The following is a 21,188-nucleotide window of genomic DNA, read 5'->3' as shown; positions in this document are numbered from 1 at the left end:
AGAAACCCACTGCTTTTGAGGAATGCGTTTACGTGTATCAGATGGAGCAAAATATTGATGATGTCCAGTTCATTCCAGCTGACCGTCACCTCTGAGTATTCAAACCCTGGCGAGACTCGAAGATAGACCTTCCATATTGAGTGAACAGAGAGCAATGTGATGGAGTGGCATGTGCAGGTGAAAGCAGCCTCCATGTACGACCGGGCCTAGAAATATTTTTTTTATCTAAGAAATATGTTTTAAAAACTTTTAGTAAATGATATAGCAAGTATAAAATATCACAAAATTTGGGCATTTTAGTTGTTTTCAATATTTTCTTCTACAGTTTTAATCTTATCGTGCATTTCTTTAATGATGACAACAAAAAATTTCTACCTCTTATTTGGATATTTATTGATGTAAATAATGTATTCACTAATTTATGGTCAATTATTTGCAAATTCAATGAAAGATTTAACAATGAGTTTAAAAAAATATTAATGTGATATGGAAACCGATTGTATAAATCTCATGATAATCTTTACAATTAACTCCATAACTCTTATAAACTGAATAGTGGATTTTTCATATATATTTTTGGTCAACGAATAATTGATTTTTTCATAAGTTTATATGTTTTGTATATGAAACCATTAAGGGCATGTGTGGCAAAACTGACTAGTTGTACTTGTAAATACTAAAACGACAGCACTCGGACCAGTAAGTAACACCACACCAATTAATTGCTTTGTTTTATATGGGATATAGGTGATGATTGGTTTAACTGTGGTTCTAAAAATTTAGCTGTAAAAGTTTAGCTATAGGTAAATTGGTTGTAGCTGTAAAATTGTTACTATAATTTGCAGAGACATTTGCTGTAATTAAATTTGTTGTAGCTGTAAATTATATGTTGTAGATATTTTAAAATAAAATATGTGATGTATATATAAAATAACTATTGTTTATCAATCAAATAATTTATATTAATATTTTGATAAATTCTCAAAGTTTATTGTTATTTAAAATGTGATATGTAAATGATATATATTTTATTTAAAATATTTCAATAATTTTTACAACATCCAAAATTGAATTAAATATTTATAAATATTTTTAATTATGATTATCTAATTTATTTGATATTATAGATAGTTTTTTATTTCACAGATTCTACTATCTATAAAAGAAAGCTTTAGATTTTTTACCTAAAATACATTAAAAAAAATTTTGCTTTAGTTTTTTTGCTGTAGTTTTAAAAATAAAACTAAAGCATAATTGGTAAAAGTTTATAGAAACTTGATTTAAGTTTTAACTATTAAAAATAAAGCTACAATATAATTAGTAAAATTTAGTAATAATTTAAAAATAAATAAAGCTAAAGTAACAAAATAAACTCAACCAACCACTCGGTAGTTTTAGCAAATAAAAAAAATACTTTTTAGTGGGCTAATTAGGTTTTTTCTTTTTTTTTGAACACCAACCTTTCAAGTCATAATAACACTTTTTAGTGGGCTAAAGTCGTGTATGCCGACAACAAGCCTACCTTTCTCCACCTCCTCTGACCCCTCCAACTTTCTCTCTCTCTCCTCACCAACTACACACCTACCCCAAATGCCTATTACTCCTTTAAACATCTCTACTTCCTCTGCTCATGAATCGTGATCCTCTGTCTCTTCCTCTGATTCTCAATCCTCTGTTTTCTCCACCTCCTCTGTTTTTTTTCTCATCAATGGAGTCGTCACTGTTGTCGACGAGATCATCTTGTTATTCCCCTGCGATTGGATTCCTCGACCATCGACGCGTGCTATCCCCTCCTCAGTTATCCAAACCTTCCTTCTCTGTCCTCTCTTCTCTTCCTCCCTCAAAGTCACCACGCTACAGAACCAGCTCCGTTCACGCCGTCACGACCCTCAACGGGCACGAATCAACAAGAAAGAAACGAGTGGACGAAAGCGAGAGCTTAACTCTCGAAGGCATCCGAAACTCTTTGATCCGACAAGAGGACAGTATTATATTCGGTCTGCTAGAGAGAGCCAAGTACTGTTACAACGAAGATACATATGATCCCACTGCTTTCGACATGGACGGATTCAAAGGCTCACTGGTTGAGTACATGGTCAAAGGCACTGAGACGCTTCACGCTAAGGTACAACAATAACATAATGAATGATAAAAATCACTAATGGTATGTATATCTCGAGATTATGGTTACCTGATGGAACCTTTTTTGATGAATAGGTTGGTAGGTTCCAGAGCCCTGATGAACATCCTTACTTCCCTGAGGATTTGCCAGAGCCTATGTTGCCTCCTCTCCAGTACCCAAAGGTGATTAACTAATTTAAATATTTGAGTCTTTAGTGTTTTTTTTTCATGGCTGGCCATGAGATTTTAGACGACTTAATATAAAAAAAAAATATATAAATTTGGCGCCTAAAATTGTAGAAGATAATATAAAAAAATTATAGTATAAATTTGGCTGCCTATTTCTTTGAAATTTTCTTTTAAAATTTTTGGAGACCATTGACGATTTAATATAAAAAAGTTTTATAAATTTGGCTGTTTATTTCTTTGTAATTTTCTTTTCAAATTTTTTGGTGGCTATTGACGATTTAATATTAAAAAAAAATTATATAAATTTGGTGGCGTATTTGTTTGTAATTTTAATTAAAAAAATTTGGGGGTCATATAGGTCACTGGCCTATAGACAGGCCCCTGTGTGTACTAGGTGCTAAGGGGGTTCAGTTTTGTTTCTTGTTAAGTAGGTTTTGCATTTTGCTGCTGACTCGATCAACATAAACAAGAAGATATGGAACATGTACTTTAGAGACCTTCTCCCAAGGCTAGTGAGGAAAGGGGATGATGGTAACTACGGTTCAACAGCTGTATGTGACGCTATCTGTCTTCAGGTTCGTTTTTAAACATCCCAATAACCTTTTTGCTTGTTATTAGAAACAAGGTTTGATGATCTTTTTAATGTCCGTTACAGTCTCTTTCAAAGAGGATCCATTATGGTAAGTTTGTGGCAGAGGCCAAGTTCCAAGCGTCGCCTGAGGCATATGAGTCTGCCATCAAAGCACAAGTATGTATCCACTTCTCCATAGTTTCTTATACACAAAGTTTATGATGTGCTTTCACTCTCTCTATAGGATAAGGATGCGTTGATGGATATGCTGACGTTCCCGACGGTGGAGGAGGCGGTGAAGAAGAGAGTTGAGATGAAAACTCGAACATATGGTCAAGAAGTGAAAGTGGGCATGGAGGAGAAAGAAGAAGAGGTGGATGAGTCTCATGTTTACAAAATCAGTCCCATCTTGGTGGGGCACTTGTATGGAGATTGGATTATGCCTTTGACAAAAGAAGTTCAAGTGGAGTACTTGCTCAGAAGACTAGACTGAAAAAAAATGGCTTTGGTAGTAATGTAGTAAAGTTTTCTTCTTTGGGAATGTTTTTCAATTTTAGAAATCTCTGTTCCGTGTTAAGTTCCACTGTACAAAGATGATTGCTAGTAGTTTTCAAGGTTACATCATTACATGCTAAACAGTGTGGTTTATGTACATACAAGGAGTTGACATGTTGTGTCTTTGGTGCCCCGTGGTTAGTGATGATTGGATACCAAGTGTAGATATAATATACACATCATAAACACTTAGATGTTTCCATGATACACTTGGATTCTTCCATCTTGGCTATAAACTCATGTCTTGATTGACTTTTGTTAAGAGAGGTAAAAAATTATTCTAGTTTCAATAAAAATATTGCATTCTAATTTTGATATATATACTAAACAAATTTTCAAATATTATTGCTTTACATTTTTGATATATATTTAGAAATGTTTCATTGCACAATCTCATATTGTTCAGATGTTCATAATTTATATATAATAGTTCCACCATCCCTAGTTAAACACTACATACTCATAAAAATCTCTTTAAGCACAAGATAAGCTAAGAGAAAAGCATTGGAAGTAGAGAGAAAAGTCACAAGGCATGAAGATTCCAACACTAGTATGCATCGCGTTTGCTGTAACCCTCTTGTCGTCTATGGCACCGATCAACTCAACAGGCATCAAACCCCAATCTACGAAACCACCTTGCACCACTATCGATATCACAGGATGCTTTCCAGCTATAATTATTGGAGATAAGTTAACGCCACAGTGTTGCAAGAATCTGAAAGTACAAGAACCATGTTTTTGTGATTTCATAAAGAATCCAGCTTTGAAACCATATTTTACTTCCGAGCAAGGTCGCTTGGCCCTAGCGTCTTGTGGCATCCCTTATCCTGCTTGTTCTTGAAGTCCAAGATCATCATTAAAGTAAAACTCTGATTTTTTTTTTTTGAAACACTATAATTTTGTGAGAACGATGATGATTGGAAGTTCATTGTATAAGGTTTTGGGTTACCACAACCCATGTATACCGTAGCATGTTTTTTACCAAAAAAATTGAGATAGTGAAAACATTTTCTCAAAAAACATATTTTTGTTGATAAATATGGTTATTAATAGAAGACTTATTCTTGGGTTCACTTCCTAGGTGAACCTGTAGGTTCACCAACCAATAATATTGTGTCATTTTAGATTCAATATCTTTTAAAAAAGAAAACAAAATAATATCGAATTATATTATATTCTTAAAATAAAAATTGTATTAATCATAAAAAGAAGATTTTTTAATCGCAAAAAAAAGAATTTTTTTAAAAAGTATTTTTAACGCTGCCAACAAATATTAAACCCTAAACCTTTAGGTAAACCCTAAACTCTTGAATAAATCATAAATCTTAAAGTTTAAGATTCGATCTAAGAGTTTCGGATTTATCCAAGGGTTTAGAGTTTACCCAAGGATTTAGGGTTTACCCAAGGGTTTAGGGTTTAGGATTAGGTTTTAGGGTTTAGTGTTTTGTTGATTGTATTAAAAATATTTTTTTTTTAAATTCAAAAATTTAAAATTTATCAAAGGGTTTAGGGTTTACCAAAGGGTTTAGGGTTTAGATTTAGAGTTTAGTGTTTTGTTTATGGTATTAATTTTTTTTTTGAAAACTTTTTTTTGCAGCTACTATTATTTTTATTCATTTATACTTTTTTTTAATTTTAAAAACGTAATATAATTTGACAATATTTTGTTTTCTTTTTTAAAAGATATCAGATTTAAAATAACTAAATTTTATTGGTTGGTTCAATGAACGAAAGAATAACTCTTAATAGAACTAGCTTGTTTTGGTAAGATGTTGACTCATATCACTATCACTAAACCAAGTACTATTCTGGTTTAGAAACAAAATGAACACGTGCTGGTGCATCAAATAAACCATACTCATAACCGTCCGGTATAATCTCTCAACAAACTTAACCAATTTTCTATTTTATCATTTACAACAAAAAAAAAAAAAACAAATTAATCTTTTTATCGTTCTGCTTCCAGAAATCGCGTAACGCCTCCGGGTCTCCGCGTCGATCCACATCCCGTCGCCGTCGCTCCTCTTCTTCACCGATCGATTCTCGTCCCGTAAGTTCATCTTCCCTTCGTCTTCTCTGGTTCGGGCTTCATTTTCGATGTTGTTTGCCACGATCTAGCTCAAAGTAGACGATAATCATTCGAGGATTGGATGTTATTAGAGTTATTATTTAAACCGGTTATGTATATATGATTAAACCGGATACATACTTGTATATAAGGAACTATGCTGTGAATCGTGTGTGTTTCTGATTGTCTTGAAGGTTTTTTTTTAAATTGAGACTAGTGAACGATGAGTCGCGTGTTCGAAGGATACGAGAGGCAATACTGTGAGCTTTCTGCAAATCTCTCCAAGAAATGTACTTCAGCTATTGCTCTTGATGGAGGTAAAAAATTTGATAACAACAACCTCAACGTTTCTTAGAGAATTTTATGTAAATAAATGATTGAAGATTCATATAAACTATAGCTATTTAGCTTGTGAATGCGACTATGAATAATTAAATTGTTATAGCTGATGCCAGAAACAAATGATGTAACACACAAAAAAGTAATTCGACACAGAGATTTAACGTGGTTCACCAAATTGGCTACGTCCACACGAACATAACAAATCTTTATTATTGAAAGTGATATCAACACAAATAATGATATATGAATAGATCTTTTCCTTATACAGAACAAAAGAAGCAGAAGCTGTCTGAAATCAAATCCGGAGTTGAGGATGCGGAAACATTGGTATGACCCCTCCTCTCCTCTCATCTATGTAGCTCCAAATATCAAAATATGGACATGTTCTTTAAATAACTGCTCTACAACATCTTAATCCAGATTAAGAAGATGGACCTTGAGGTGAGAAGCCTTCCACCAAGTGTTAAATCCAGCCTCCTTGTGAAGCTAAGAGAATACAAATCAGACCTGAATAACTTCAAGACTGAAGTGAAGAGGATCACGTCTGGGAACCTTAACGCATCTGCTCGAGATGAGTTGCTAGAAGCTGGTATGGCAGACACTGTGACGGTATGTGTACTTTGTTTCTTGATACCATTTTGCTAAGACATGTTTTGATTTCTGTGGTTTTGGTTTTTAGGCCTCAGCTGATCAAAGATCGAGATTGATGATGTCTACAGACCGTTTAGGCAGAACCACAGACAGAATCAAGGACAGTCGGAAAACGATGCTGGAGACTGAGGAGCTTGGTGTTTCGATCCTTCAGGATTTGCATGGGCAGAGGCAGTCTCTTTTACGCGCACATGAGACGCTTCATGGAGTTGATGATAACGTGGGGAAGAGTAAGAAGATATTGACAGCAATGACGAGGAGGATGAATAGGAACAAGTGGACCATTGGGGCTATCATCACGGTCCTTGTCCTTGCTATTATCTTCATCTTGTATTTCAAACTCACCAGGTGAAGCCTCCCTGGTCAAATATCTATGTTACTGAACAACTCTTGTGTCTTCTCTTGAGTGTATGTTACTGCCTTTGGTCTTATGACTATGCTAATCAAAGTTACTACTATTTGTATACCTCTTGTGATTGATTTGGTGAGGAAGCTCTTTGTTAACGTTTTGCTTTGTGTTCCCCTCCAAGTTCATCAAAATCTGTAAAAGCAAATGAAGAATCTGAATGACATTGAAGAAGAGGCAGATATATAGTCAGTCACTTCTCCACTCTTCTTAGCTAAATTGATTCGTCAGAGGGAAAATAACAAAAAGATGGGGCGTTCCGAGAATTGAACTCGGGACCTCTCGCACCCTAAGCGAGAATCATACCACTAGACCAAACGCCCTTTTTGTTATTAGCTGACTACATATAATTTATTATACAATAATAATCATTGAATTTTTTGGCTTTTGTTTTGGGTGTGTGCACTTGTTCACTTGGACAGATAACATCTCAAGTTCAATACTTGGCTTACAGTAGATTCTCCAAAATCCTTTGTTATTCTACGCTTGGTGTCAATTACAACATTTTTTTCAAGTACTACTAGATATACATACTGAACATATTGCCTTTATATTTATACAGCTATAAGGAGGCAACTTATACTTTGTATATATACACAGAATCATATGTACATTCACATTAACTTAATGAAGAAAACAGTTTTAATTTCTTGAGTTTTCTTATCCTAATATGTAACTCTACGCCGAGCAAGGTGTCCTGCCTCCCGTTCTCGGACACAACCAAGGTCGGTCCTGATCTGGATCCACAAAACAATAATGTAAGAACTGTCCAACTTCTTCATCCATCAGTTCTCTCGACCACGTAACCCGTTCAGACAAACAGCTACCCGGACCAAAGCACCTGAGATTTTTACATCCACAATATCAAAAACTTTGTTTCTTACAAGTAAAGAGATCTCAGATGATGTACCTGTACTCATAAAAGCAAGCGCTTGTCTCATTATCTTCGTTTCCCCAGTTATGCCAACCAACATTTCTGATACATGCATCCATATAAGTGTACGCAAAGACCACTCTCCCAAATGGTCTCCATGGCCTTCCGAGGTACATGTACCCACTCTGACCATTGCCCGTGATCACACATCTGCAACATGTTACAAGATGTGTTTCCTTGGGAGAATGTTCGAAGGTATAAAAAGTTAACTAATCCTTGATATAAATAAAAGACCTTAGGAATACGTAACCAGTAGATTCTTGAGGTGATTTTCGGCTTTGTGCTGTTATATAACCCGGAGATTTACAGTGGATATGGCAGTGTTCCAAGAGTGCGGTGCTGTTTCCAAATATGAAATCCACGCTTCCCTCGACGTAGCAGTCTTTCAAATATTGTTTCCTACTATGCAAATACAAAGTATCCTGCATTTCAACGTTTGCCATTAGCCATGGCTGGTCCTGGACATAGCGAAATGAAATACTGGATAGTATCCCCAAATTTTTTTAAAGAATTTACATTAAAAAAAGGATCCCAAATTTGTGAATTTTTTTTTTTTGTTAAAACCTTAATAAAATGTCTATGACCCCCAACATTTTATGGATGCCTCTGCCATCAGCTAAATGATGCGTGGTGTTTGATTATATACCACGCATCTAAAATCTAAACAAGTACATCAATTCCAGTATATAGTGAAACACTTTGTTTGTGAAAACATATTCATTTGACGTTATAAAAGGACTGATTTAAGCGAACCTGCCAGCTGAGAAACCGACAGTTATAAAAGGCGCAGCGGTCTGCACTGACTCTTATCGCCACAGCTTGCCCTGATCCCTGTATAAAGGTCAAAACAATAAAAACATAAATAGTATACTAGAGAATTTCTCTAGTTTACAATGTGAAAATTTACCATACAGAACTGGTAAACAAAATGTAAACTTTGTCGGATTCTCTAGTTTACTATGTGAAAAAAGGTAGAGACTTTAGACATTTACCTGAGGAGAAGAGTTCTCAAAAGTAATATTCTCTGCGATGAAGTCATCTCCTTCGACAATAACAGTCCCGGACGCAAACGTTCCCTTCCCGATGACTCTAGCCTCCTGCAAACAAGCCAACCAATCAGATGATCTGCCAACGTTTTCAGCAAAAAAAATAAAAAATTCCCTCGAAACCTGATGATGCTCATTCTTGGAAGCCGTATTGTTCCAAGTGAGAACGGTGGTTTCCGGGGACATTCCGGTGAAAGTGATGAAGTTTTTCTTCTTGGCCACGTACACCGGCTGTCGGTAAATCCCCGGTGAGAGACAGATCACAGTACGACACGTGTTTCCAAGAGGAACAGAGTCAACTGCTTCCTGAACAGAGCAGTAGTCGCCGGAACCATCCTGCGCAACCGTCACCGTTCGACTCGTCGCCATTCTCTCCAAACTCATCTTTCTTCTCTATCTAGTGACAAGAACCTAGTAGTAACAGAATCTTGGTGGGGCTGTTCGAAAGGAAGATGCTTTAAACTCGGTTAATAGGTTTCGTATTGTTCAACCAATCATACCATCCGTGTGCTGTTCTGTTTAGTTCTTCGTATTTTTCTCGTGATCGGGTTAGATACTTTTATTTTAAGTTTCACCCTTCGGGTTTCAGTTATTTGCAAATGCACCCCGTAGTTCGCGAAGGGCAATCTTTAACCCAATTGAACAAAGTTAATGTTTCAAAAGTTATTTAGTATGTCATTTAATATAAGTTTACTAATGGTCAATTTGAAAAACTTATCGATAGTTTTAGTTGATATATTTTGAACAAATTTTAATAATCACAAAAACATTTCATAAAATAGCACATAAAAAGAAAATACGAAAAATATTCAAGAAAAAATGAAAGGGCAATTGTCAATAATAGCACCTTTTAAAGTTTATGTCTCAAAAATAGCACTAGAAGGAGAAAGTCACAAAAATGACATTCATTAAAGGGTAAAATATCCCTAATACTCTTGGTTTAAAATTAAATAAACAAACAAAAATAAATAAAAATAAATAAAATAAAAATTAAAAAAATGAAAAAAAGATTTTTTTTTATAGTTTCAGATTATATGTTTTCAGATTCGAAATTTTTATAATTTTTTTTTTCGAAATTTTTTTTTTTTATTTTTTTTTCAAATTTTCTTTTTATAATTTAAAAATACTTTTTAAAACTGTTTTTAAAATTTTTATTTTTTATTTTAATATTTTTTTTTATAAAATTTTAAACCCTAATTTCAAAACCCCACCCCTTAACTCTAAACCCTAAGGTTTCGATTAATTAACCCAAGGGGTATAAATGTATATTTACCTCTTTAATGAAACCTCTTTTTGTGACTTTGAGCCTTGAATGCTACTTTGGGAACATAAACTTGGTTTAGTGCTATTCTAGTCTTTTTCTCAAAATGAAAACATATTTATTAATAATAAATCGAATATAAATAAAATAGTTGTAAAAATATAATATTTATCATCTTAAATCTTTAATCCTAAAACTAGATCATACTCCAAACCATAAACCATAAATCTTATAGATACTAGGGACTTTTTCCGGGCTACGCCCGGGTATTCGTATAAGTTTTTTGTTATCATCATAAGATAATTAATTCATAGGCAAATCACATTTGAGATGTATCATTCGTAATAAGAGAAGACAGAGACAATTACCAATCTTCCTGAAATGATTATTGGCGTAGATGTTTCTGAATCTTTTAAGAGCTTTATTTGCAGCAGCTGTTATACGCTTATATCACTTGTTTGAGTGGAGAATTTCTTCAGCTCTTGATAGAAAGAACAACAACGACAATTAAGTTTGAAACGGAAAGTAGATATTAGGTAGCAGCTAGACATGAGTGAACAACTGGAATCTCAAAACTTTAGCAAGGGGAAGAGAAGATAATACCTATATGTGAAGAATCAGCAGTGATCCTGAAGCTGCTCAAAACGTTCTGAAATAGTAACATATTGACTGGGATTGCATAAGAGAGAAATGCAATCATAAACTCTTAAGATTCAACTCTGGAACATACAAACAATTTGGAATCAAAGAAACATTGGAGGACCCTCATCTATTAGTTCACTACTCTAAAATACTTGTGCAAGGAACAAAAAAGGAAGATGATCTACCATAGTTGGAGACAAAGAGTCATATCCTCAAGGTACATTGTCTTGAACTGAAAATCAATCCCAATAGTTGCCTGCAAAACGAAGACCGGTCAACAAATTTTAAAGAGGTCTACTAACCAAATGTATTGGCCAAATTCTGAATAGCATTATCTATTCCAAATTTTCCTTAATAACTTATTATCGCATATATGTTGGTTTCTTCTTCTTCTTACATGGGCTACCTGAGCAGAATCATCAGACTCAAGATGGAGAAGTAACTGTAACAACACAAATGAGCATCTTGTAAGCATCCATACTTGTTTGCTTCTTTGGTAAAACAAAAAAAAAATCTACTGACCAAGAATTCAAACCTGTTTGTCAGTGAATAAGGGAAGAAATCCAAATATAGTAGATGTCGAGTTGAGAGCCTGTAGAAATCTTATAAACAGTTACATCCTGCATAAGGAATACGTAAATTTCCTGCATCACAAAATTCAGAGTAGACATGAGATATCTATACTAAAAACAACATCCAGTATTGAGAAAGAAGAAAAGAGCTACAAAATGATAAATACATATGTTTTTCTTAACACATTAAATACATACGTTTATAATATCAAATCATCACATTTGACAATGAGTAGACTTCATGAACACTTTCTATAATCCTTTTCAGAATGAGAATGACTCCATGAATCTTGCTGGTGCCTATAAAAGGTATATGACTGCAAAATCTTTCACATAATAGTTTCGTTAATTAGACTTTGTCCTGCTCCTGCTTGTACTGCATGTTAGACATGTTTAAAAATGTCCAAAAATTGTGAGCTTAGACGCTACAACTTCCTCGCCAAGTATCACCTGAGCACATCACATATAAATCACAGACCAAAGTCATTATTATACCGGGTATTAAAATGACGATGTTTTAAAAATACTTCAGTGCTATTTGCAACAAATTGTTTAGTCGGAAGTTGTTGATACAAAAAGAGTTATATAAAACAATTCGAGACGGCACATCGACTATAATATCAGACAACTGGATAACAACAAATCCACCACGATGTCCAAGGCTGCTTCCATATACGAATACATCACTATATGTTGATATCTTAATCTACAATTAATGGACTGACGATACTAAATTTTTTTTTTATCAATGGTGAATTGCATGTCAAAAAAATAGTTTTAATATAAAATAGTTTAATGATACAAATTTTAAACAAAAAATAATAATAATACAAATCTTTTAGTGTTTACAGTGTACGAAAAGAAAGAGACATTGACGTTTGTAATTCTTGAAAAACAACAACAAATAGAAATGAATAATATGAGGGAAAGTAATTTGAAACTACGTTATATGTTGCAGTTTGTGTTTTTTTTCTTGGAACACCCAGTTTGTGGTTGGTATAAGGTCATGTTGTTCTTGTTATTTACGTGTTCCATCAATGAATTTTTTTTTTTAAAGAAGCGACGGTAAAAGACATCTAAGCCTAAAAGATAAACTGTATTACTTAATTACATGTCCATTGATATGTGAAAGGATGTCACTGATACCTACTTTGCTTTGCAACATATGAAAAGTGATGTAGGAAATTATTTGATTGCATTTAAGATTATTTATGAGAGCTTATTCTTTGTTATGTATCTAGAAGTGAAACCATTTGTTTCGCAGGAAAAGCAATCGTGCAAAGAAAGTTGGATGTTGTGCAAGGGGAAATAAGCAAGCCCAATAAATAACTGAACCCGGATCCAGGGGAGGCTTAGTATTGGGGGTGGTCAGTGCAACCGTGCCCCATGGCCCACTCCAAATTTTGAAATCTTTAATATATATGCACATGGATTTGTATCAATTTGTACTATTGTTTACATGAAGCATAAGGTTTGATGCGATGTAAATGTGCGCATATTAGATAGCGTAGCAAAGGGCATTATTATTATGCGATGTAAAAATTAAGCATTTGAGCCCATCTATCTGAGCCCATCTGATGTGTCAAAACAAAATGTTGTGATTGGTTGATTATAATTGCTGATGTGGATAGCCTAATTGCTCACTATATGGGGCTTTTAGTATTGTTTTAAACAAAAAATAATAATAATACAAATCTTTTAGTGTTTACAGTGTACGAAAGAAAAGAGACATTGACGTTTGTAATTCTTGAAAAACAACAACAAATAGAAATGAATAATATGAGGGAAAGTAATTTGAAACTACGTTATATGTTGCAGTTTGTGTTTTTTTTCTTGGAACACCCAGTTTATGGTTGGTATAAGGTCATGTTGTTCTTGTTATTTACGTGTTCCATCAATGAATTTTTTTTTTTTAAAGAAGCGACGGTAAAAGACATCTAAGCCTAAAAGATAAACTGTATTACTTAATTACATGTCCATTGATATGTGAAAGGATGTCACTGATACCTACTTTGCTTTGCAACATATGAAAAGTGATGTAGGAAATTATTTGATTGCATTTAAGATTATTTATGAGAGCTTATTCTTTGTTATGTATCTAGAAGTGAAACCATTTGTTTCGCAGGAAAAGCAATCGTGCAAAGAAAGTTGGATGTTGTGCAAGGGGAAATAAGCAAGCCCAATAAATAACTGAACCCGGATCCAGGGGAGGCTTAGTATTGGGGGTGGTCAGTGCAACCGTGCCCCATGGCCCACTCCAAATTTTGAAATCTTTAATATATATGCACATGGATTTGTATCAATTTGTACTATTGTTTACATGAAGCATAAGGTTTGATGCGATGTAAATGTGCGCATATTAGATAGCGTAGCAAAGGGCATTATTATTATGCGATGTAAAAATTAAGCATTTGAGCCCATCTATCTGAGCCCATCTGATGTGTCAAAACAAAATGTTGTGATTGGTTGATTATAATTGCTGATGTGGATAGCCTAATTGCTCACTATATGGGGCTTTTAGTATTGTTTTAAACAAAAAATAATAATAATACAAATCTTTTAGTGTTTACAGTGTACGAAAGGAAAGAGACATTGACGTTTGTAATTCTTGAAAAACAACAACAAATAGAAATGAATAATATGAGGGAAAGTAATTTGAAACTACGTTATATGTTGCAGTTTGTGTTTTTTTTCTTGGAACACCCAGTTTGTGGTTGGTATAAGGTCATGTTGTTCTTGTTATTTACGTGTTCCATCAATGAATTTTTTTTTTTTAAAGAAGCGACGGTAAAAGACATCTAAGCCTAAAAGATAAACTGTATTACTTAATTACATGTCCATTGATATGTGAAAGGATGTCACTGATACCTACTTTGCTTTGCAACATATGAAAAGTGATGTAGGAAATTATTTGATTGCATTTAAGATTATTTATGAGAGCTTATTCTTTGTTATGTATCTAGAAGTGAAACCATTTGTTTCGCAGGAAAAGCAATCGTGCAAAGAAAGTTGGATGTTGTGCAAGGGGAAATAAGCAAGCCCAATAAATAACTGAACCCGGATCCAGGGGAGGCTTAGTATTGGGGGTGGTCAGTGCAACCGTGCCCCATGGCCCACTCCAAATTTTGAAATCTTTAATATATATGCACATGGATTTGTATCAATTTGTACTATTGTTTACATGAAGCATAAGGTTTGATGCGATGTAAATGTGCGCATATTAGATAGCGTAGCAAAGGGCATTATTATTATGCGATGTAAAAATTAAGCATTTGAGCCCATCTATCTGAGCCCATCTGATGTGTCAAAACAAAATGTTGTGATTGGTTGATTATAATTGCTGATGTGGATAGCCTAATTGCTCACTATATGGGGCTTTTAGTATTGTATATAGATATTTATCTTTAATTTTTAATAAATCTTATTTTGTAATTTTAATGGAGTTTTTGTGGTAAAGTATTATTTCTTGTAATAAGATTCAAGATAGTCGGTCAGGGTAATCCAGTATGGTTTTCGGTTCGACCGGATATGCCACATCGTTAATTTTGACTTAGACAACAAAGAAAAAAGCCACGTGGCAGAATTGACTTTCCCGCTTAGTGATCGCCATGTAAACAGGAGGGAAACAAACTGAACAACAACGTGAGAGATAGAGAGAGAGATCACAACAGAATCAACCAGAGGAGGAGGAAGAGAAGGAGACTCTATAACGATGCCGTACTACACCAAAGACGACGCTGACGTGGATGACTTCGACGAGTACGACCCGACGCCGTATAGCGGAGGCTATGACATCACCGTGACGTACGGCCGCTCACTCCCGCCGTCCGACGAGAATTGTTACCCTCTCTTGTCTCTCTCCGGTGACGCCTTTGAGTACCAGAGGCCCGTGTTCTCTTCCAGCCACGAGCCTTCTGCTTATGACGACCAGGCTCTCAACACCGAGTACAGTAGCTACGCTCGGCCCAAAACCAAGCATGGATCCGGTAAGAAAGCTAGCTATGACCATCGCAATGATGATGATAAGAAAGAGAGCCAAGGCCAACAAAAATACGTAAGTTTGATTATTTTCAATTTTTTTTTTGTCAACAATCATTTCCACTTAATAAGTGATTTGCGTATGGAAGCAAAATGTTTGAAAATATGTATTAACATGGAATGTATAATATTTTAGTGATATTTATTGTTATATTCATTGATCTTGGTCTCAGAGAAGATCCTTTGAATGTTTATTGTCTTTAAATCTTGCATCTAGATCGTTATTTAAATGTTGCAGAGTGGCAAGGACACTGATGATGAGAAGAGCAAGACTAAGGAGAAGAAGAAGGATAAGAAGAAAGATGACGATGATTATGAGAAGAAGAAGAAGGACAAGCAACAATACAAGGATCATCATAATGATGATTATGATGAGAAAAAGAAGAAGAAGGACCACTATGACAATGATGATGAGAAAAAGAAGAAGAAGGATCATTATGACAATGATGATGAGAAGAAGAAGAAGAAAGACAATCGTGATGGTTATGATGAAAAGAAGAAGAAGAAGGACCATCATGATAGTGATGATGAGAAGAATAAGAAGAAGGATCACTACAAACACAACAAGGGACATCGTGAATACGATGACTAATCTTGCTCCGGGATTACATCTCTTTAAGTGTCTATCCCTGATTAAGAAACCAACGCACACTTTTTTCTTAAGTTTTTGTCAACTGTTATTTTGTTTCTTGTTTCGAAATTGTGCTACCATCTTTAAGATTTCAAGAAGCCATGATATCATTTGTTCTCTAGTGATGATGTCTTTTGGTTTAACAAATCCAGCTATATTCCTTTCCGTCCTGTTAATGACCTACAAGAGGATTTTATGCAGTATGAGCTGTCTAGCTATATTCCTTTCCGTCCCCCCGTTTAGGTGTCCGCATATACGGCTAGGAACGAGAGATTTGTCTATCCCATGCGAGCAGGCAGAGCATCTTACAACACTGTTAACCATTAGTGAAGTATAAAAGATGAGACACAAGACATTAATTAGTACGACTTTGGGATAACCAGAATATATAATGTTAAATTCTCAAAATCCAAGATAAAGAAAGTTATTCTTTTAGTACAAAAAGAAACTAAATCCGAGGACACAAAAATCTGATAAAAGTAAGAGAAACAACTTGTTTGATTAGTGTTTGATCCAAAAATGGTGTTTATCTTTGTGATGTTTGTTGGAATCAATCAAATAAAGAATCTAAAGATAAAAGCTTAGATTCTTGAGGTTTAGGAGAAATCTTAAAAGAATCAAATGAGAAATGAACATCAAAAGAGTTTATTGATTTAAGATTGTATTACATGTAGGATTACAAGTGTAAATAAATCTAATAATCCATAAACCCTTTGTAAGAAGTGTTCTAGGTCTAAAATATAGAAGAAAAGATCCCTTGATAAAGAGAGGTATCTCTTTATTTATACAGGGAAGAAGCTAGGGCTTCATAGTAAAATGGACCTAATTTATTGTCTAATGGGCCTTGAGTGAGGATGTAAATCCACCCCCAACAATAAGTCCCCCCAAGTTCGTAGAGAGAGATGAAGTCGATCTCTGTGAATTTTACGAATAGGGTTTATTAGACAATGAACTAGACACATTCATGCCTATGACGGTTTAGGCGAGTATATTTTGAACTTGTGCCTAGTAAAAAGCGAGTTTGCTTTAAACTCGTGCTTAGCGAAAGACGAGTTTACTTAACTCATGCTAAGACAAGAGGCGAGTTTACTGAGAACTCGTGCCTAGTGGAAGGAGAGCTTCTGTAAACTCATGCCTAGCCAAAGATGAGTTTTTGTAAACTCGTGTCTAACAATAAGCGAGTCGACCGCAAACTCGTGCCTAATAAAAAGCAAGTTCAATTTAAACTCGTGCCTAAAATACACGTTTACCGAACTATTGCCGATCCGAAGTCTCGTGTTGAGATCATGTGTGCCGAGCAAGTTGTTGGCTTGTGTGTTCGTCAGGCTATGATGACGTTGAGAAACGTTGTGGCTTGTGACACTTGTACCGCTTCCGACAAGCTCGTAGCTCAGGGCCGTCCTTCGAAGCATGAGGACATGATGGTGGCAGTCACTTGTTGATTCTCTTTGGCTCAGTGATCTAATCAACTCTTTGCCGGTGGAGATGAAACAAGCGGTGGGAGAGCTTGACGTCTTGTGAATGGTGGCGAGTAAAAGAGCCTTGTCTTGTGATCATGAGCTGGTGATGCTTGTCATGTGATCACGAGCTGGAGATACCAAACTTTAAGATGAACCGGTTGTGGCAAGCTTGTGGAGCTTTCCCAATATCAAACCGTGACTGCCGAGATGAACCGAGAACGCCTAGATCACAATTTGGTTTATGTGACGAGAAGCTTGAGAACTCTGTAGAGAATTGCTGATGGAGATCATGCTCTTGCCGAAGTGGCTGCTGGTGCGGAACAGACGACGAGATGAAGAGTAGCTTTTGGATAGATGCTCATGAGAGATGTCAAGCATCAACTGAATCAGGTCTTCTTCTCTAGTTACAACTTCTCAAGAAAGGCCAGAACTTGGCGACGTCTTGACGGTTATCCCACAAAGAATCTCGTCTTGGTCTCTGTTTCCCGGCGATAGCTAACGACGGAAATGGCAGAAACAAAATTGATCCATTGCTCCGATACCTCATCAACTTAAGAACCAACCCAGAGCCACCTCTGTTTCCTTTGCCTGAGAACGACTACGCCACCGTCTCGAGAGCTTTGTCTGAATGGCACAGCTACTTCAGGAGAAGCTTTGTCTATGGACGGAACATACTGTAATAGCTTTGCTTGATCTCTATGGCAAAGACCCAAATCAGAAAGCAATGAGCTTAGCTAGCAAGATCCCTATTTTCTTCTTCTCTCTTTACAAACAAAACGGTGAGATGATGCTTATGACGGGATGATACGAGACCTGTCGTCTTTGAGCCAAAATTGCATAGTTGTTGTAGGCGACTATGGAGTAGAAATCGGCGAGTACAGATCCATCATTCTAACCGTTCTAGATGGATCGCCATGGATCGCGGCACAGACACAGTTAAGAAGTCGTGTTTCTCTGGCAAACACCGAAATCAGAACAGAGCTGCTATCAGCTCACAGCCGCCATTGACGGAGCTTGGAAACAGTACGAGCTTTCATGGACTGGAAGAAGCTCGAGCAGTCCTGACGGCTTCGCCGGCGGACCTAGACTGGAGCAGCGCCACAGAGTCTTCGTGAGCAAAAGGATGAGACCGTAAGCTGATGAGAATCCCCGAAGGCTCCTCGTCGTGCAACCAGATGGCGAGATACTCCTCCGCCGCGAACAGCTTCTTCGCAAAGAGCTGAGGATGCGACCCCCGTGCTCAGACATCACTCTCCGCCGCTCAGGTTCTCCGCCAAAGGGAGAGTCGGCTCCTGACTGTTTCGTGTGCGGTTCCGTCGTCGTGATTCTCCCGGAGCTCCCGATGAGGGTGAAGTGTCGACGAGATATGGTTGGGCCTAACTTGGGCTTCTTTTCTCAAAAATTCTCATTGTCTTTGAGCCCAGATCTGTGGCTGTTGTAAGCCGAGATGGAGTAGAAACCGACGAGATCCATCATGCTCCCAAGTTCGATTCGCTTTGAAAATAATTCTCCTTACCCCCTCCTTCTAGCGCCAATTGTTTGATCCAAAAATGGTGTTTATCTTTGTGATGTTTGTTGGAATCAATCAAATAAAGAATCTAAAGATAAAAGCTTAGATTCTTGAGGTTTAGGAGAAATCTTAAAAGAATCAAATGAGAAATGAACATCAAAAGAGTTTATTGATTTAAGATTGTATTACATGTAGGATTACAAGTGTAAATAAATCTAATAATCCATAAACCCTTTGTAAGAAGTGTTCTAGGTCTAAAATATAGAAGAAAAGATTCCTTGATAAAGAGAGGTATCTCTTTATTTATACAGGGAAGAAGCTAGGGCTTCATAGTAAAATGGACCTAATTTATTGTCTAATGGGCCTTGAGTGAGGATGTAAATCCACCCCCAACAATTAGAGAAGCTTCTTCCTTTCCAAGAATGACTTGAGATGCCATAGTTGTAGACAAGCGACTGACAACGTAAACACGAATGACAGTAAACTTAGAGCAGCCATTCTCGAGTTTGTCGATCGATTTAGCTCCTGCATTTCCCGTTCCCTGTCACAGTTCACATTAGCGATTACGAACTCATCATACTGGTTTTGTTTTCCTAAAATGGATCGTGTAAATCGAATACTCAATAATTTTATAACCTATATCTAATTAAAATGGGCTAAAAAATTTATGTATCTTGCAATGTATGTTAGATTAGTAGCGGAATGATGAAATAGACAAATAAACAACTAATAGAAACATTTTACTTTTTTTTTATAGAATTTCAAAAGAATATAAGAGAACATTACTTGATAGATTTTTTGGGCCAGAAGACGTTTAGGTTTTTCTAACTATACAATTTGATGAATGTCTGAAGTGGTAAAATAGTGAATTGTGTGTTTCCAAACGTAAAATCCTAAAAAGGTAAATACTGTATACAACTCATCACCAAAATACTCTTATCATCAACAAATGTACAGGCGAAAAATCAAATGAAATTATGATTTCTAAAACAAAAGAAGAGATAATGAAGAAGAAATAACATTTTAGGTTAAAATTCGATTGCTTAATTGTACCTTTCCCGGAGTTCAAACATTTCGTCGTGTATAGATTCTGTCACGTCTAGTAGTTTCCTCACCTCCACCTCCAGCATCTGAGCATAAACATCATCTTACTAAAATTAAATTACACATAGAGAAATACGGTTTAGATCGACATGCGCTTAGTAACGGAGAAAAAAACTAATTAGCTAGGTTTTGATATATATGGTTTTGGCAAAAAAACAAAAAGCAAGGTTTAGATATATAGTTTGTACGTTGATCTGGCCTCTCTTGGCGATGGTGGCCCAATCTTTAGCCTCCACGCCACTTTTCCACTCGAAATCAACTGCGAACTTGGCCGTAGGTCTAAAACCGAGAGCCACAAAACACGTTGTGTAATCGCCGCTTTCCATCGCCGTGAAAACGAATTTTCCAGACTCCACATTTTCTGCATGATGCTGACTGTGCCCTTTAGGCGACGTCACCTTATACATACATTTTATACGTAAACAATGAGTCTTTTTTGTTAAGGTTAAAACTTTTCCGGTTTAGTTACTGATCCGGTTTTAACAATATTGAATCATAGATTATAATTTATAACTAAAGCTTACAGTAACATATATTTTGTGGGAAGCAGGAAGATGCAGAGCTTCGTTGGGATTGACGACGGAGTAATTTCCTACAGTCATATAATTTATTTTGATGTCGTCGGAGATGCATTTGGTGATGCCTGATTCCAGATCCAGTCTCATCGATTCTCCTATTCTCAGCATCAGTGTCATCATTATGATCCATCTTAACGTTGTCAGCTGAATCTTTAGCAAATCCATCTTCCAATAACACAAGAAATTAAAAAATAAAAAGAAATGGTTGGAAGAAAATATATGTAGTTGTTTTGATTCTCATGTAGCTTATACGATCAGCTTCCGTGTAACAAGGAACTGATAAGTTTAGGCTGCAACTGGTTTTAAGTTACAGGAATATGAGGAATATGATGAATTCAAAAAAATGGAATACGAGTAAATGGAACAGTAGCAGTTATAAAAATAAATGGAATGGAAATATAAGTATCTACTTAACATGAATGGTAGTTATTTGCAGGAATGTAGTGGAATGAAAATAGATTTATTTTAAATTAAATAAAAACTCTAATTAATATAAAATTCTTAATTTA

At 35.7% G+C, this 21,188-nt stretch overlaps 5 protein-coding genes and 1 non-coding gene across 9 annotated transcripts; 3 read left to right on the top strand and 3 right to left on the bottom strand.

Moving 5' to 3' along the window:
* The first annotated feature begins 1,513 nt into the window (after window positions 1-1,513).
* Window positions 1,514-3,559, top strand: LOC103837205 (chorismate mutase 1, chloroplastic). 2 transcript variants are annotated; one of them, XM_033281293.1, is made up of 6 exons: window positions 1,514-1,540; window positions 1,647-2,125; window positions 2,218-2,304; window positions 2,742-2,885; window positions 2,966-3,058; window positions 3,126-3,559. In XM_033281293.1, the coding sequence occupies exons 2-6, from the start codon at window positions 1,709-1,711 to the stop codon at window positions 3,372-3,374; spliced, it is 990 nt and encodes a 329-aa protein (XP_033137184.1). In that variant the 5' UTR covers window positions 1,514-1,540; window positions 1,647-1,708; the 3' UTR covers window positions 3,375-3,559. The 2 variants fall into 2 exon arrangements, with proteins under 2 accessions (XP_033137184.1, XP_009111786.1); XM_009113538.3 differs by lacking the exon at window positions 1,514-1,540 and having other exon boundaries at window positions 1,547-2,125.
* A 1,716-nt stretch (window positions 3,560-5,275) lies between these two features.
* LOC103837204 (vesicle transport v-SNARE 13) lies at window positions 5,276-7,005 on the top strand. Of its 3 annotated transcripts, none has more exons than XM_009113536.3 (5): window positions 5,276-5,486; window positions 5,717-5,821; window positions 6,115-6,173; window positions 6,267-6,455; window positions 6,526-7,005. In XM_009113536.3, the coding sequence occupies exons 2-5, from the start codon at window positions 5,728-5,730 to the stop codon at window positions 6,847-6,849; spliced, it is 666 nt and encodes a 221-aa protein (XP_009111784.1). In that variant the 5' UTR covers window positions 5,276-5,486; window positions 5,717-5,727; the 3' UTR covers window positions 6,850-7,005. The 3 variants fall into 3 exon arrangements, with proteins under 3 accessions (XP_009111784.1, XP_033137190.1, XP_009111783.1); XM_033281299.1 differs by having other exon boundaries at window positions 5,276-5,488; window positions 5,700-5,821; XM_009113535.3 differs by having other exon boundaries at window positions 5,283-5,486; window positions 5,722-5,821.
* A 149-nt stretch (window positions 7,006-7,154) lies between these two features.
* TRNAP-AGG lies at window positions 7,155-7,226 on the bottom strand. Its single transcript has one exon. It is a non-coding gene; the product is annotated as a tRNA-Pro (tRNA).
* Window positions 7,227-7,333: 107 nt separating this feature from the next.
* Window positions 7,334-9,764, bottom strand: LOC103837203 (pectinesterase 31). Its single transcript, XM_009113533.3, has 6 exons — window positions 9,007-9,764; window positions 8,830-8,934; window positions 8,591-8,668; window positions 8,072-8,259; window positions 7,814-7,987; window positions 7,334-7,744 (listed from the first exon to the last, which is right to left on the bottom strand). Exons 1-6 carry the CDS (start codon window positions 9,265-9,267, stop codon window positions 7,582-7,584), a joined length of 969 nt encoding a protein of 322 aa, XP_009111781.1. The 5' UTR covers window positions 9,268-9,764; the 3' UTR covers window positions 7,334-7,581.
* Window positions 9,765-11,036: 1,272 nt separating this feature from the next.
* On the top strand, window positions 11,037-16,679 carry LOC103837334 (uncharacterized protein At5g39570). The gene is made up of 2 exons (XM_033281298.1): window positions 11,037-15,412; window positions 15,635-16,679. The coding sequence occupies exons 1-2, from the start codon at window positions 15,071-15,073 to the stop codon at window positions 15,986-15,988; spliced, it is 696 nt and encodes a 231-aa protein (XP_033137189.1). The 5' UTR covers window positions 11,037-15,070; the 3' UTR covers window positions 15,989-16,679.
* A 2,461-nt stretch (window positions 16,680-19,140) lies between these two features.
* On the bottom strand, window positions 19,141-20,905 carry LOC103837202 (transmembrane emp24 domain-containing protein p24delta11). The gene is made up of 4 exons (XM_009113532.3): window positions 20,626-20,905; window positions 20,290-20,499; window positions 20,051-20,127; window positions 19,141-19,538 (listed from the first exon to the last, which is right to left on the bottom strand). The coding sequence occupies exons 1-4, from the start codon at window positions 20,842-20,844 to the stop codon at window positions 19,394-19,396; spliced, it is 651 nt and encodes a 216-aa protein (XP_009111780.1). The 5' UTR covers window positions 20,845-20,905; the 3' UTR covers window positions 19,141-19,393.
* Between the last annotated feature and the right edge of the window lie 283 nt (window positions 20,906-21,188).

The sequence above is a fragment of the Brassica rapa genome, chromosome A09 (genome assembly GCF_000309985.2).
Source record: "Brassica rapa cultivar Chiifu-401-42 chromosome A09, CAAS_Brap_v3.01, whole genome shotgun sequence".
Classification (NCBI taxonomy): Eukaryota; Viridiplantae; Streptophyta; class Magnoliopsida; order Brassicales; family Brassicaceae; genus Brassica; species Brassica rapa.
The sequence above is the reverse complement of the archived record's forward strand: the minus strand, read 5'-3'. Positions and strand labels throughout refer to the sequence as shown.

Coding starts and splice junctions, on each gene's coding strand:
- LOC103837205 (XM_009113538.3), top strand. CDS start 1,631: ATGAATCGTGATCCTCTGTCTCTTCCTCTGATTCTCAATCCTCTGTTT. Junction 2,305..2,741: donor CTCCTCTCCAGTACCCAAAG/GTGATTAACTAA, acceptor CTTGTTAAGTAG/GTTTTGCATTTTGCTGCTGA. Junction 2,886..2,965: donor GTGACGCTATCTGTCTTCAG/GTTCGTTTTTAA, acceptor TGTCCGTTACAG/TCTCTTTCAAAGAGGATCCA.
- LOC103837204 (XM_009113536.3), top strand. CDS start 5,728: ATGAGTCGCGTGTTCGAAGGATACGAGAGGCAATACTGTGAGCTTTCT. Junction 5,822..6,114: donor AGCTATTGCTCTTGATGGAG/GTAAAAAATTTG, acceptor TTCCTTATACAG/AACAAAAGAAGCAGAAGCTG. Junction 6,456..6,525: donor GTATGGCAGACACTGTGACG/GTATGTGTACTT, acceptor TTTGGTTTTTAG/GCCTCAGCTGATCAAAGATC.
- LOC103837203 (XM_009113533.3), bottom strand. CDS start 9,267: ATGAGTTTGGAGAGAATGGCGACGAGTCGAACGGTGACGGTTGCGCAG. Junction 7,988..8,071: donor ACTGGTTACGTATTCCTAAG/GTCTTTTATTTA, acceptor AACATGTTGCAG/ATGTGTGATCACGGGCAATG. Junction 7,745..7,813: donor GCTTGCTTTTATGAGTACAG/GTACATCATCTG, acceptor TAAAAATCTCAG/GTGCTTTGGTCCGGGTAGCT.
- LOC103837334 (XM_033281298.1), top strand. CDS start 15,071: ATGCCGTACTACACCAAAGACGACGCTGACGTGGATGACTTCGACGAG. Junction 15,413..15,634: donor GCCAAGGCCAACAAAAATAC/GTAAGTTTGATT, acceptor TAAATGTTGCAG/AGTGGCAAGGACACTGATGA.
- LOC103837202 (XM_009113532.3), bottom strand. CDS start 20,844: ATGGATTTGCTAAAGATTCAGCTGACAACGTTAAGATGGATCATAATG. Junction 20,500..20,625: donor CCCACAAAATATATGTTACT/GTAAGCTTTAGT, acceptor TGTATGTATAAG/GTGACGTCGCCTAAAGGGCA. Junction 19,539..20,050: donor ATGTTTGAACTCCGGGAAAG/GTACAATTAAGC, acceptor GAACTGTGACAG/GGAACGGGAAATGCAGGAGC.